General features: G+C 34.2%; 1 protein-coding gene across 1 annotated transcript; it reads right to left on the reverse strand.

The window, feature by feature from the left end:
- Positions 1–869: 869 nt before the first annotated feature.
- Positions 870–12,115, reverse strand: LOC142638675 (uncharacterized). Its single transcript, XM_075812730.1, has 8 exons — positions 11,957–12,115; positions 9,740–9,856; positions 9,561–9,656; positions 8,283–8,370; positions 6,635–6,719; positions 6,416–6,479; positions 6,225–6,314; positions 870–1,217 (listed from the first exon to the last, which is right to left on the reverse strand). Exons 2-8 carry the CDS (start codon positions 9,848–9,850, stop codon positions 1,146–1,148), a joined length of 606 nt encoding a protein of 201 aa, XP_075668845.1. The 5' UTR covers positions 9,851–9,856; positions 11,957–12,115; the 3' UTR covers positions 870–1,145.
- Positions 12,116–16,384: the final 4,269 nt, after the last annotated feature.

The raw sequence follows: 16,384 nt of genomic DNA on the forward strand, positions 1-16,384 counted from the left end.
TTGAGCCACATAATCTGATTAATGAATGATGTAGATTGTTTGAATAATTTAATTATACGTGTGATTTAATAATGTATGAATTGCCACATAATTAATTAAAGTAGGTGCTTCCAAACCAATTTGGAAATAAGCTCTATCCAAAATAAATTATCCTCAAATTAACATAAAATAACAATTATAAAAGAATAAATTGTGATAATCTTATTGCCAACCCAATGAGAAATTTTTAACCAAAATCATATTTTCAATATGAGTTCAGTAAGTCAGTTTTTTCCCTAAGAATCTTATAGGTTGGATTAGAGGCGGCAAAATTAGACATGACCTGTGAATCTGACACAACAAGATACAAAATTAGCAAGTTATGAGTTGAAACTAAATGGGTTAGTATTATATTCGAGTTAACATGACTGACTCATTTAATAAACGAGTTAGGTTAGTGTCCAATATATGGAACCCATTTGACCTATTTGCCCCTTTTACTTAAATGACAATTTACCAATATAATCCTTAAATTCTAAGTACATAAACTTATTAGTTGTTGTGGTTTATTTTCTTTAACATATTATGATTGATTATTTGTGATATTGAGATATGCTTTAGTTTTGAATAATTATTTATGATACAATTACTCGTTATTTCTGAATTTTATATTAAAAATATTTATTTATTAGGTATTTTATAATTCATTTGGTTAATACTATTTTTTTTCTTCCATTTTGATAAAATGTGATAAACTTGTTAACACTATTGACCCGTTTAATAAATACGTTGTGTTAGGGTTGAAGAATCTTAATCGTTTAATAAACATGTTAGTTTAGTGTTAACCCAAATAATCGAATACTCATGAGTCGACATGACACCAACCCGACACGTGAAAACGAATCAATCATGCCCCATTGTGCTGAATTGAAAAGGCTTCTTAAGTTGTTCACTTGTTTCTATAAAGTTAATTTTGAATCTGAAACTAAGATAGTAATACCATTATCTTATTAACTAAACCAGGAATAGTATCTTTTTTCTTTTTTCTTTTTTTGATAAAAAGGAAAGCTACCAAGAAAAAGCTTATATTTTCTACAACCATCTCCTCCTTCGCAATACAGCCATCCTCAGCCAGTTTTACATCCTTTGCAAGACATCACAGAGGCTTAAGATTCCTTGGTCTCTTCTGCATCAACCCACCATGAAACCGGGCCCAAACCATCTTCATCAATTGATCCCTAACAAACAGAAATTAATTAGGCTCCTATAAAGATGAGTATTCTAAGTGCCAAAGATGAAACCGATTGATATGTAGTAATGAGACTCTGCTCAACAGTTTGGGGAGCTACCTTAGGGTCCAAGCATATGTAGTAATGAGACACTGCTCGACAGTTTGAGGAGCTACCTTAGGTCCAAGCATATTCTTTTACCATGACAACCAACACCCCCCCCCCCCCCCTCTCTCTCTCTCTCTCTCTCTCTCTCTCTCTCTCTCTTCCCCTAGCTGTTTCTCCTTAAAACAAATAATAGTAATAATAAAATAATTCAAATAGTTTCATCTCATGCTACATCACCAGACATACACAGGAACTGTTCACAAGCACAAACAATTATGAGTGTGTTCATATTATGCGTGTGGTATTCACATCATTGATAGTACTTGTATTATCAACGTTTTAAATTAGAAGTAGCCTTGTTATAGTTCTGCTACATGACAAGTTGAAGGCAAAGTCATGACAACAATAGCAATAAAAACAATAACAACACCATAAGATACTACCCTTCAAAATAGAAACCCTTTTTAAAACCTTCCACCATTCTGTTTTGAATATATTATTAGACAGAAAAGGTTTTTTGTTTGATAACTGATAGAAAAATTTATTTTATTACAACATGAAGAAAAGAGAAATACTGGAAGGGAGTTGCCCGTTAATGTATAGAATGTAGCAGCTTGTCTTATACCAGTTCAGATCTTAACTTTCAGAATCCAGCCCAAAGCTGATGCTGCCTCTAAAGGATCTCGTATAAGTTTGTAATTGAAACAACACAGATAAAGACCAGCCAAACATAAATATTTATGGATGTATATATATACATACTGATAAGCCATGATAGGATACCATCCTATCAAGATTAATAGGCTGTCATCCATTTACAAAAATGCATTACCCTTTGGGAGACCTACACCCCATAGAAACCTTCTATGTGAGACCATCCCTTCACCTATAAGTCCTAACACAAGGTTAGAATTCTAGCTCTTCCAAAGTGGTATCTCACTATCGGCTCAGGCTTCCCAGGAAGGAGGGCGAAATTTCAAAAGAATTGAATGAGAAGCCATATGAGGTAAAAATCTCATTTAGAGTTCTGTAGAGTGGGAGTAAAGGTGACTTATCTATCGACCTTTCTACTATCACCCCCCAAAAACCAAACTCTACCTTACATAAGTTACTAGAGTATACTAAAAGGAAATTTTGTATAAAGTCTACTTATTGTTATTATTACTTTTTGACGTGGACCGCATACATAATTCCTTCTAAGAATCCTAATACCAACCTAACAAAATGACAAGTAGATTCTTAATTTCATCTTTGATTTTACTAAAGTTCTACATCTCTTCTTTAATATTCATTTTTTTATAATAATTTTTGTGATTTAATAGTTTAAGGTAGTCCTATCAAGAGGAAAGATAACAATGTGAAAAATTATGAAATTTTGTGCTTCTTAAAATTAAAAAAAAAAAAAAAAAAGGCATAATGATTTTACTTATACATGAGAAAGTATTTACCATTGCACAATAACCAAGGATATCATTCATTTGACTCCACCAATTTATAAAAAAGAAAAATATTCTTGATCTTTCTTTTTTTTGATAGGTAATAAGAATATTATTAAAACAAACTAAAAACAAATGAGAGCCAATACAAGGTGTTCATGATGGTGAACACTAGGAGAAGCAACAAACAAACAAATAATAACAAAGAACAAGAAAAAACTTAAAGTGTAATACTAAGAGAAGAAATAAACTCGACAATAGTGGAGCAATCCAAGAAGCCCCAACACCTGGACCAATCAAATAAAGTCTTTTGGCATAGAGCTTGTAATTGAACCAAGGATTTCTCAATATCCTTAAAAGAGCGCCGATTTCTTTCCTTCCAAACAATCCACATCAAAAACCAGGAACCATATTCCATATGTCTGAGTTAAAATTTCCCAACCAGAAACTCCAACAATACACCAAGTTTTCCACATTGCCTGGCATGACCCATTGTGTCCCAAAGATCTGAAACATATAAACCCACAGAGAATGAGCAACCGGACAGTGGAGGAGAAGATGATCCACAGTTTCCTCATACCAATGGCACATACAACACCTATTCGCCAAAATACGCCCCTTAAGCTTAAGATTATCCAATGTAAGGATCTGCCCATGAACTGCTGTCTACACAAAAAATGTCACCCTCCTAGGGATCTTAGCTTTCCAAACACCCTTCCACGGAAAGTTGGAGGCAGCTGCACCCCTAATGATATTATAATAGGACCGGGTATCAAACTTGCCATTCCCTTTGAGACACTAGTGAGAAGAGTCACTCCCGCCACCCCTAGGGATCCGGGATTGAATGAACTCAAGGAAAGAGAAGGCAGCCCCTAATTCCCTTTCATGAAAATCCCTATGAAATCTCAAATTCCATATTCTATCATTACCACCCTCCTGGTAGCATAAAACATCAGAAATGCAAGCTTCCTTGTCATTAGAATACACATACAACTGAGGATAGATCATTTTAAGTGAGTTATCTATAACCCACTTATCATGCCAAAAGAGAATACGAGTGTCATCCCCCACCACTAGGGCCACATGGTTGGAGAAACTCTCCCACCCATCATGTAGACCACGCCACAGACCACATCTATGGGCCGTTCTACATATTTTAGTAGTCCACCCCCCTTGACCCTCGCCATTTTTAGATGCAATAACCCTCCTCCAAAGGTAAGTGCCTTCCCGCCCAAACCTCCATAACCATTTCCCTAACAAGGCTTTATTAAAATGCACTAACTTTCTGATCCCCAAACCACCCAAATCTATAGGTAAACACACCTTCTCCCAAGCCACCAATGGATATTTAAAACACTCCTCTGAAGATCCCCATAAAAACTTCCTCTAAATACGCTCCAGTCTATTAGCCACAGCAACAGGAATGACAAATAATGATAGATAGTACGTAGGAAGGCTAGAAAGAGTACTCTTCACCAGGGTCAGTTTACCCCCCTTTGATAAGTAAAGACGCTTCCAACCTGAGAGTTTCTTCCCCATCCTCTCCAAAATAGGATTCCACATAAATGCTGTTTTGTAAGGGGTGCCCAACGGCATACCCAGGTATTTCATAGGCAGACTACCCACCCTATATCCAAGAATGTTAGCCAACGCCTCTATATTTCCAACCTCCCCTACCGGAACGATCTCACTCTTCCCCGCATTAACTTTCAAACCAGTAAATGCTTGGAAGCAAGTCAATGCCAGCCTAATGGACAACAACTGCTCTCTAGACGCATCACAAAACAAAATGGTATCATCCACAAACAACAAGTGAGAAATACATACCCCTAAAGAGTTAGTAGGCCCCACAAGAAAACCACGAAGCATACCACAGTCCTCAGTTTTCTTCAACATCCTACTTAGGACTTCCATAATAAGAAGGAAAAGAAAGGGGGACAGCGGATCTCCTTGTCTCAACCCCCGAGAGCTTCCAAAAAATCCCACCGGAGATCCATTCACAATAATAGAGAAGCGAACAGTAGTTATACAAGCCTTAATCCACCCTCTCCATCTCACCCCAAAACTCATCCTATCCAACAGATAAAACAAAGCATCCCAATTCACATGGTCATAGGCTTTCTCGATGTCCAATTTGCAAACCACCCTGGGAACATGACTCTTCAATCTGCTGTCTAGGCACTCATTAGCAATAAGCACCGAATCCAAAATTTGTCTCCCACCAACAAAAGCATTTTGAGACTCAGAGATGAGACTATCTAGCACAACCCTCAATCTATTTGCCAACACCTTAGACAACAGCTTGTACACACTCCCAATAAATTTTTCTTTTAATTAAAAGAGTCTTGCATTTATGGTTTGTAGATCCACTTGAATGGATTGGATCACTAAAATATTAAAAAAAATGGCTAATGCATTATCAATCTTGATAGGGCGGCTTTCTATAATTGTGTACTTATAATTTTATATAGACATAAAATATTACAAGATAGTATTGGTAGACGTGTCAAGCGGACAAACCCCTAGAGGCTAGAGACTAGGTACAAAGCCTCAAGCGCACAGTTGATTGACGTAGAGTGCACATTTTATAAATATAATGTATAACTAAGCTCTTCACACATAGGCAAAGTGCATGTTCAAAAGCTCTTCTTTTTTTAATACAAAATATAAACGTTTTAAGTTGTATCCACAAGTGTTATATTTTAAGTACAAAATGTGTCCTAATTTTAGGAAATTTGAATTTTACTTTTTACATATTTTTTAATCAGTCTTTTATTTTGAGAATTTGGAATTTTTATGTGGGTGCGTTGTGGGGTTGTTAGTGGATAGTGCAATTGCACAAAACTGTGAGTTCAAATTTTATAAAAGTTATTTCAATTTCTTAAAAATTTTATATAGTAAATTTGAAAACAATTATCAATGGAAAAATCATAATAATCTAGTCTTATAAAGTTTATATGGAATATTTTCTATAATTCTTTTGCACTTTATAATAATACATGATTGTGATAGCTATGATAGAAATGAAGTATATGGTTCAATCAATACATATATCCAAAAGTAAAAGACAAAATGGCAGAAGATAATAGATTACCCTTGTTCATGTCTTTTGATATGTAAACAAAAATTGTTTGTGTTATACACCATCTTAAGAAAAATGTTTGTATAATAATAACATTCCATATCATTTCCATCAAGATTGAGTAATTAATTTTAATGCTTGACATATTTTTTAGATGAAAAAAAAAGAGCCTATGGGCGGTTTGGGTGCTTCTTCAAAAAGCACCAAAAAAAAGCATGTCTAAGGTGCGTTTCATTATACAAGTTTCTTTGGCCAAGTGAAGTGTTTAGACCTAAGGTTTGAGCTTCAAGCTTTAAGTGTGACTAAGTACGCTTTTAACAACACTGGTATGAGATCAAGGAAGTTGCAACATATGCCAATCAAATTATGAGATTCAGGAGATGAACTTACAGTAATCACCATAGGGGCAAACGGCTTTGCTTCTTTTGGCTGCTCAATTGGAATTGTAGGATAACTTACATTGTGAACTCGAAACTTGATCTGCCATGTTTAAAACCAAAAGTTAGAAAAACCCTGCACTTTCATATGTTTGAACAATAGCTATAACGTGTCAAATGAGCAATAGCATAGCAAATATGAACCTCATCAATCCCATCAATAATATATGGTTCTTCATCATACTCCCACTCCCATGTGCCTTTGTCCCTGCAGTAGTCATAATAGTGTAAATGGTTAATCATTAAGCATATTGATTAAAGATGAGTCATAAAATGATTAAAACGAACGTATGCAGGATTTGGTAATGCATTAAAAAAAATAAAAAATAAAAGATCAAATATTGAACCAAGCAGGGACCTTACTTCTTATTTGGGTCTGGCTTGAAGCTCGATGGCTTTGGAAAAAGATGAGCAGGTATATAAATGTCATCAAAAAATCCAATTGATACTGCCATTTAGAGTCAACATCAGTATCCAGGCACTAGGTAACATTTTTTATTACTTAAGAGAGAGAAAGAGATGAGGTAAGTATTATTGGTGAGTTATAGGTGCACCCAGTGGGTCTTAACCCATGACCTCACTCCTCACCTTACTCTTATAAGGAAAGGATGTGTCATTTGAGCTGGAGCTCATTGGCAAGAAAGTTTTACACCAGTAGCACTTGGTAAGAAAAAGACCAATTACGTAATTCTTGTAAATGAGAACCTGGCCCTAACAATTTAGAGTATCCAGCTACGGTCACATCCTATCAATGTCAGGCCAGTTGCTGAAATTCTTTACAACTCATACTAGCCTAAAAAAATCAAGCAATGGTTTCTCAATTCTTAAGCCATCATCAAGATCTTCAGCTAAATTCATAAACATGCCTCTAAATAAGTTAATTTGGGCTCATTAAGGTTGAATTATGATAACTGGGTTTGAGAAACCAACGGGATATATGCAGTACACACTATTATCACCAAGAAATTCCTAACCATCAATTAAATTATGTTGCAATGTCTTAATCTTCTGTGACAAAAACTACTGTACAGGAGTATCATGAACCAACTTGAAGTTTTTATAAAGACAAGAAAAGGTGATAAAGAAGTTAGTATGAAAGGAGTAATAGCCTCTATTCAACCTTCCAACCAACCACAGTCCCCGCCTTGAGATAGAGAGATTCGCCACAAAACTAAGAAATGAAAAGGAGCCCCATGAGAGTGGAATGACAGGAGAGAATTTATGCAGTTGAACCAAAATAGGAAGAGAAGAATATAATACTCCAATGATTGGGGCCATGTTATCTTAGTAGCCAACAGGACTAGTCTTAATAGCCATAGATGTAGCTCAGAATATATGCCCCTTATTGCCACTTACCATTCATTAATCAAGATCTAGGGGTGAGGAAAAAGTTTTCATCACAGAGAGGACTCGATTATGACCTAGGATACACACAAGTGGACAAATATTTTAGATCCGCCAAAAAATATTGAATACTGGATAGGAAAATTGATGAAGACTCAAAAAACAATTAGATAAAAAAGAAGAAAAAAAATCTGCTAAGGTAATGATTTTTTCCTCCACAACCAGTTAAAACTCCCATCATTCACTGCTTCATACCCGTGGAAAAAAATATATCTGAAAGGAGCATTCAGCTCATGACTTCATAAACTCGAATGAAACACAAAGTTACCTTCGTAGAAAACAGAGGTTTGCTCAACTAACCTCATAACAGTCATACCTAAGAAGAAATGACTCACCAGTTGAGTTCTCAACTAATTAAGACCCAATACAAGTTGATCAAAATTAGCTGGATTAATTAGTTTCCAAGCCAGGATGAAATTAGGAGATTATATTTTAGCCCCAGACCCACCAAAAGCACAAAAGAAGAGCACATTATTCATATGGAGCATGTGTGATGAATAAAATAATACTTGTACCAAATAGAAGGAACAGTTAAACCAAAAAAAGAAAGAGATCCAGAGCACTAGTCGCATTATGGTCAAATAAGTAAAAGATGCACAAGACATACAGCGTAAACCAGTGGCATTAGATTCTTTAACTTTTGCAGCAATAATCTCTCCCACAAATGGACGGAACATTATCAGTCTAAACACAACCTGCCCAAATATAAAAACAAGATCATCAAGTTGTTTTACAATTAATGACATTACAATGTAGGATGTCCATTGCAAGCAAATAAACCAATTGTGTCTTATAAAACAGTTGGACAAGAAATCCAGTTGTACATAATCAAACACCACCATCATCACCAATCCAATGAAGAAGGGAAAAGAGGTGCAAGGAAAACAAAACAGGCCTTCCAAAATTCTATCAGAAACATAAATGACTCATTCAACGATGAAGTGAAATCTAAACACTCAATTAGTAAAAGCTTTGCATTGATCAAGAATAGCACATCTTGTCTTATCTGACAAAATTGAAAGCAAAATTACAATTCGGAACCCAAAACTCATTCCACACACATGCAAAGACATGTATATGAAAAAAGGAGGGTTACAGTAGGTTGACAGAGTAAAATTTAATCATTTTTTATTTTATATATAAGCGCACACACATCAAAATTATGAGAAAACAATTAATAAATAACTATTACTCTTATGAAGATTGTGAACAATGATACAATACATGGTCAAATCTTAAGACTCATTCCCAAGAAGGACTACATCAAGAATCTTTGGCCTCATTTAACAACCTAATGAGATATTACCTTCCACACCTCCTGATAAGCTAATTTTCCCTGTGACAATTAATACATCACAAACCAAAGTTAAGGGTCTCACAAACACAGCCCCCCTTCACTACCGGTTACCCCTCTTTGAGTATGTGACTTTGCATGTGTAGAATCAGAGAAATCAAATCTGGCATATATCTTTGCTAACATTCTTACCCAGAATCTGAACAAACGCATGCAAGAGGATAAAAGAGAGAGAGAGAGAGAGAGAGAGAGAGAGAGACAGAGAATAGAACTAACAATAATTGACTTTTGCGATGTGACTTTTTTTCTTCTTTTTTTTGACAAGTAATGGAATTTATTAAAAGAGAACAGGTGCCTAAAAACGCACACGCAGAGCATACACAAGGATTTCAGTTCACAAACATGTAATGCCAATTTCTGCACATCCCTCTACAAGTCAAAATTAAGTCTAGCACACATACAGGCCAAAACACTTGGATCAAGTAGAAAGATACTAATGCTTAACAAAAAAACTGCGTAAAATGGAACTAATCACTTTATAGAACAAGAAAAAATAAAAAGAAACAAAAGGAGGTATAATATTAAGAATACCGTATAGGTCGCAGCACCATCACTGGGAAAGATAAAGCCACCTTCAATAGATTTGATATCATAGACAGAAACACAGAGCCCCAAGTCTGCAATAACCTTCATTATCAAAAATAAATCAAAAAGCCTTTCAAGAATCAGCAATAATAAAAATAAATCAATGATACAAGTGCAACAATTACCTTATCTAAGAAAAGTTTTTCAAGCTCTCCCTTAATAGCTTCCTCGATAGGAAGGTTAAGGAGACTAGGTGGCACGCGAAATGTGTGCTCAATTCGGCTAAGGTAGAACATTTGGACCTGGTACAAATATTTGTAATCCAAAACTGAATCAACAAGAAGAAGGATGTGCATTGTTACATTACATAGATTCAAAAATTATAAAAACAAAAAAAGAAGCAAAATAGAAAAAATACTTGCACAACTTGCTGCTTTTTTAGTTGTTAGTTGTTAACATCCTTGTAAGCAAGCATTCAAATGCCCAATTAAATAATAAGTGATTAGTTAGAAACAATGTAGTAGCAAACAACTATAAATAATTCAAGAGTAACACTACAAAAACAAACTTTTTAAAAACATTTTTGCAAACTATTGTTATGGCAAATTCTTACTGGTTCTCATTTGGGCTCACTATTGACATCACTTTTTTACTTCCCAATAACCACTTACCACATCAACAGTTTATAAAAATAAAAATAAAAATGTAACATAGTTTATAGCTTAAGCATTTTCCATTGTTCAATACATACATAAAGGAACATCTTTTCCAAGCTCTAACAAGTTCCAAACAACACAACAAGGCCAAGTTTTAAACTTTAAAAGTCGAAAGTTTTAAAGTATCTAAATTTCTAATGTACGTAAAAGAAATATTTATTTTTAGGACCAACATCGTCGATTTGAATGAATGAATGACGCTACAGCCAACTTTTTAGAGTGTATGAAGCAGGTGACACTCACTATTAACATTGCCAACATCAAAGCAAATTTCAGAGGATAAAATAAAACCTTGATGTGAGACACTGGCAGAGCTGTGACGTCGAGGGAGGAGTAGGGTAGAGTAGGGCGATGCCGCTGGTATTGAGTTTGTAACTTTTGGGAGAAATATGTTTTTTTTTTAGGCCAAAATGCAAAAGTCACCCTCTAAGTTTCACTGCTTTTAATTTTAGTACTCTAAGTTTACATTTATTCATTTCAGTCCTCTAACTCCCATCCACTGCTACCCACTAAGTCCCCCAAAACATCGCAGTTTTGGGATGAATTTAATATTTAATATTTAATTTATTTCTTATTTCTTATTTTTTATTCCTTATTATAAAAAAAAAACGTTAATTAAAAAAATTAAAACCCGATACCCAAATGGTGTTGTCCCCTTCCCTGTATCAGCACAGCAGAACACAAAAAAGAACCCACCACCAAAATCCCTACCCTAACCCAAAAACTAAGAGAAAGAGAAAGAGGGAGTAGGAGAGCGAGATCAAGAAACGGAAACTGAAAACTCAAACGAATGCACAAACAGAAACTGAAAATGGAATGTTTCAGTTTGTGTGTTCTTTTGGTTAAAAAAAGAGTCACTCGCTCATTCTATTAAAAAAAATTACTGTTTGTCAATTTAAGAGGTGTGTCACTAGCCACTTTCCCTATAGGTTTGTATCATGAGAATTTAACCAAACCAACACAATTCTGATGCAAAGAACTCTCATTCAAACAGAGTCAAAAACATAAAATGCAATTAAGCTAGACAAAGCTTTTTGTACCATAGAAGGAATTAGACTTGTGAAAAAATATCAAATACTCAGGCCCATCTATTGGAAATTAATCCATAATATATAATCCTATATGCATAAACAAAAACAAAAAAAAAAAATCAGTTTAATAGTAAACATTCTGAAAAATTCAGGGAGAATCCTTTCCCCCAACACATATTATATTTTTTCAGGAAGATTTGTGTATTTGTTATTTTCTTGCACCAACTTCAAACATGAAATTGCTGCTAATTTTTATCGCTATATTTGTCAAATATAAGAATAATCTCTCTGGTAGCTTTAAATGTTGAGGAGCTGAGTCCTCAATTCTAACATCCTTTATCTAAAGTGTGGGTTTATCTATTTTTGCAATTGCTACTGGCTGATGCAAACAATTAATCAAACTGTTGTATATCTCTCTCAGGCATTTAATCAAACAGCTCTATACCATACTTAAAACCAACAGCTCTACAGCATACTCAAAAGCTACAGCTCTATAGCATACTCAGAAAATCGAACAAACAAGCTCACAGAGACCCAACCCAAAAATAAAAACCAAACCAAGAGTTTCTTTTATAGAAATTCGCACATGGAGATTAAAAGAAAAAAATTTCTTTGTGGATTTAAATAACAATACGTAAGAAAGGGGGAAAAATACCAGGTGGTGGCTGGGGAAGGGCACGGCGGAACCAACAAGGCGCCGCCGGGATAATGGCGGCGAAACGACCGAGAGACGATCTGCGGTGGCTCTGGTTCTACCGCCTCTCTCTCTCTCTCTTCTCCGCCGGTCAGACCTCTGGTCACTCCTCTCTCTCTCTCTCTCATTTCTATCGTATGCGGTTTAGTAAGGGTTTAAGCAACACGTGCATCTCACGTGCTCTTATTCCGTTAGTGTTTTGAGGGATTTTTTTTTTTTTTTTTTTCAAAATATCACTAAATCTCAAACAATTTCTTTAGTTAGTATGTTTTCAAAAAAAATTAACAAACTAACATGTCAAGTGCAAGGGACTCGATTTTGTTGTACTAAATTAAGTGTGACGAATTCGATTTCCTTGAAATATCATCAAACTAAAGACCTAGACTCAATGAAACATCATTAAACCCAAAGACCTAGAGAAGAAAATGAAGGAATCAGAGGAAAACCTTTCACTCGGAGCTTTGTCGCTGCTGCCACCGCCTCCTCCTGGAACCTTCACCGTCGATGCCTGGGTTCAGTTTGAGCCAAACAGTTTGGGTTAGGGAGATCTGTGTTCGTGGGTTTCTTCCTTCTTCGTTTGGTCTAGGTTTCTTCATGTTTGTTCCTTCTTCGTTTGATCTGGGTTTCTTCGTGTTTGTTCCTTCTTCATTTGATATCTCCAGTCTGTTTGCCTTCTTCGTGTTTCGTTTGGTTTGGGTTTCTGAGTAATCCTTTTGCCTTCTTCATGTTTCTTCTTCTTATGGTCTGGATTTCTGGGTAATCCTTCTAGTTTGTTATCCTTCTTCGTGTAATTTGGGTTTCTTCCTTCTGGTTTTATGGAACTCGAGTTAGTAATACTCGATTTCCACGCATAGAACTCGAGTCTATAATGCTCGATTTAGCACACCAAAATCGAGTTCCTTGCATTCGAGATGTTAATTTGCTAAATAGTTTTGAAAATGTGCTAACTAACGAAATTGTTTGAATTTTAGTGCTATTTTGAAAAAGAAAAATCCTTGTTTTGACATGAAACTATATGGATTATAGAGTATTAATTTGGTACGTGAAACTACATGGATTATAGAGTATTAATTTGGTGTGTGTGTGTTAGTTTGATTTAGGGAGTAAATTAGATAATAAAAAAGTTCAAGGTTATCTTGGCCACTAATTCAAAGTTCAAGAAACTTATAGACATTTTCTCCCAAAAAAAATTAAAGTGTGAATTAAATTTTAATCATATATGATAATAAAGGCACAAAGGAGAAATACACACCTGAAAATTGACAAAGCACCAACTAGTTGAACAAGAAGGCTTTTGACATTATTATTACTAGCATGTAATTCCATGTAAACACATGGATGAATTTAAAATAAAACAAAATTTTTAATATAAAAATATAAATAATTAGTCAAATTAATTTTTTTTAAAGCATGTAACACATGCATTCAGGCATATATATATAGATACAGTTAAAATTAAACACAATTTTTATCATAAAATATAGATAATTAGTCAAATTATTTTCTTAAAGTAAATGTAATTAGTCACTTTTAAAATTTCTTCCTAAATTTAATACTACTTATGATCATTTTTTTCTAATTTTTAATAAGATAGAACATGTGATGATTTTTGTTATGCGGTGATTTTTTTTTATTTGTTTTTTGAAAAACATGTGATGATTTTTACTAAGTACATGTGATTGCTTTTAAAAAAAAAAAATAGTTCATTAATATTAGATTTTTAGTATTTTGCACTCATTAACTCACCTAACACAAAAATTAAAAAACTTAAGTAGACACATGGCACAAGCTTAAGTGGATAATTATGGTGCAATTCCCACATAAATTTAGACACATGACGCAAAATTGGATTATAGTTTCAAATTCTAATTCAATTTTCTCTAAACTTTACCTATTAAATATATATATATGACTTATAAATTTGAATTTTTTTTAGTTATATGTTTATGTTTTTTATGGTTTATTATTGAACTCCTAGTTTTCTACACTAAATTAACTAATTTGGCACAAAAATTTAAAAATTTAGATTAGATAGGACACGTGACGCAAAATTAAACTTTAATTGAAATTCAATTTTTACACTACATTAACTCACATAGCACAAAATTCTAAAATTTAGATTAGATGAGACACATGACGCAAAATTAGACTTTAATTGAATTCCAATCTGAAATTTAATTAGATTTTCTCTGTGCTTTACCTATTATTATTATTATTATTATTATTATTATTATTATTATTATTATTATTATTATTATTATTATTATTATTATTATTAATGTAAGTGCACAATTGCACCTGGACCCAAGAACAGTTATGGGCTCAGGCCCAATGAGCCTTAAACAATAATAATTTGTAGAGTGTGGGCTTAAAACCCAGATTAGAAGTTTGTAAGGATTAAATGAAAAACTAAAGATTGCAAGTAATTGAAAACAACAAGGAATATTGTAACTGGGACTCCTCGGACGTAAGCCGAGAGCTGTTCTTATATTATATCCTTCTCTCTGTCTTTTTCTTTTTAGGTTACAAAAAGTCCATCCCCCATTTCTGTTCCAGATTCCCCCTTAAATACTCTTCTTTTTAGTACTTTATACACGTGTTACCCCAACTCCTCCCTTAGCCTAGATATTTCTTTTCTTAGTGCCTTTGAACAGTAACTAGAAGTTTCCCTTCCACTGTTCAAGTGTCACCTCCCCATTAATGCGGCCAGGGTGGTAGGTGCAGGGTCTTTAATGTGGAGGTAGCAGCCTTGACTTTTGACACTTTCCCAATATCGGTGCTTCTAGGACATTCAAGGGTTCACCCCCTTTAACCATCGGTCTTGACCGTGCCATTCCCTAACCTGTATCATGAAGTCCCGGGTTCTCTGGTGTCAGTCCGAGAGGAAAAACATCCTCGGCTGGATCCTCGGATCCTCGGCGCATGAGCCGACCTAAAGTACCAACAAGCCCTAAACCCAAGAGCAGGTCGGCCTTCCTTAGCAAGGCCCAACGGCCCATATCCCTATTAAGATCTTTTTACCCCCCACAATTAACACTGTGGGGAGTAAAGAACTCAGGCAAGCATTTGGGACTTTGGGCTCTACAAGGAGAGCCGAACTGCTCTTGAGCTAAGGATTTGTTAATACTGCGAATCGGCCCATACGCCGAGAGTCCGAGAATACAACCGAGGGTGAGTTTCTCCTCGGACAGATCCAAGAGAAGTCGGAGATTCACTACGAAGGTTAAGGCAGAATTCTGGAAAGACTGTTGGTTAAAAGGGGGAAAACCTTGAACCTTCTAGATACACCGGTGTTAGAAAAATACCAAGAGCAAAGGCTGCCACCCTTGAGAGATGTTTGGAGTGTTTTACATTCTCAAAAACATGGGACAACTGAAGAAATATTTTTCAATATATATGATTAACTAATTCTTTTCCAATATATAGTTTGAACACGACTAATATTTTTTAAACCTTCACAAATCTAGAATTTTTAATATGAATAAAATATTTATATGATCAATAAACTACAAATGACAATTTGATATCATATAAACCTATTTATAAATTTGTACAATCTAATCTCAAATGTATATAATTATATTTTTTGAGAAGTATACATATAAAAATATAATATTATTATATGTAATTGAATTGAACATCATGTTTGTGAGCTTGCTCATAAACTAGGGCCGGCCCAGGCCTAGGCCTGAGGCCCAACCACAAAAAAAAAAATTTATCTCTTAGGAAAAAAAGCCCCATGTCCCATTGAAAAAGACACAATTAATATTATTTTTTAAAAATATAATCTATTTTTTAAATGATTGTGCACTTTTTTTTATGAGTAATGCTAATGATGCCACAAATTTTACTATAAGCTTACAAACTAACATATCACTAATTAGAAAAAAAAAAATCAAATACTCATTAATTAAAATTGTTTAAGTTCATCAATCACAGTCTTTATCACATTATATTGAGAACATTTTGTAGTACATTGAGCCTTTTTTTTTAAATTTCTAACAAGGCCTCCAAAATACAAGACCAATAGAAATCTAACCCAATTAAAAGCCTAAAATATTTATAAAAAAAAAATGTTGCATATGTGTTAGATCATTAATGATGATTAATCTCTCTTAAAAGTTTGAGATTTTAATTTTTGTAAACTAATCTCTACCACGTATCAAATAATATCTCTCCCCCCCCCCCTCTCTCTCTCTAAAAATATAAAATTAAAAATTAGATTACAACTTTACTTAACTATGCTTTGTCACATATCAATTAGATGAAATAGGTTTCTTTTTTTAAAAAACAATATATTTTTATTTCTTTTTGCTAAAATTTATTCTTCAACTATGATATCCAATCATCTATATGAAATTAACCTTAGTTTAATTAGTATTATTCATC

This window comes from Castanea sativa, chromosome 6 (assembly GCF_040712315.1).
Source record: "Castanea sativa cultivar Marrone di Chiusa Pesio chromosome 6, ASM4071231v1".
Lineage (NCBI taxonomy): Eukaryota > Viridiplantae > Streptophyta > Magnoliopsida > Fagales > Fagaceae > Castanea > Castanea sativa.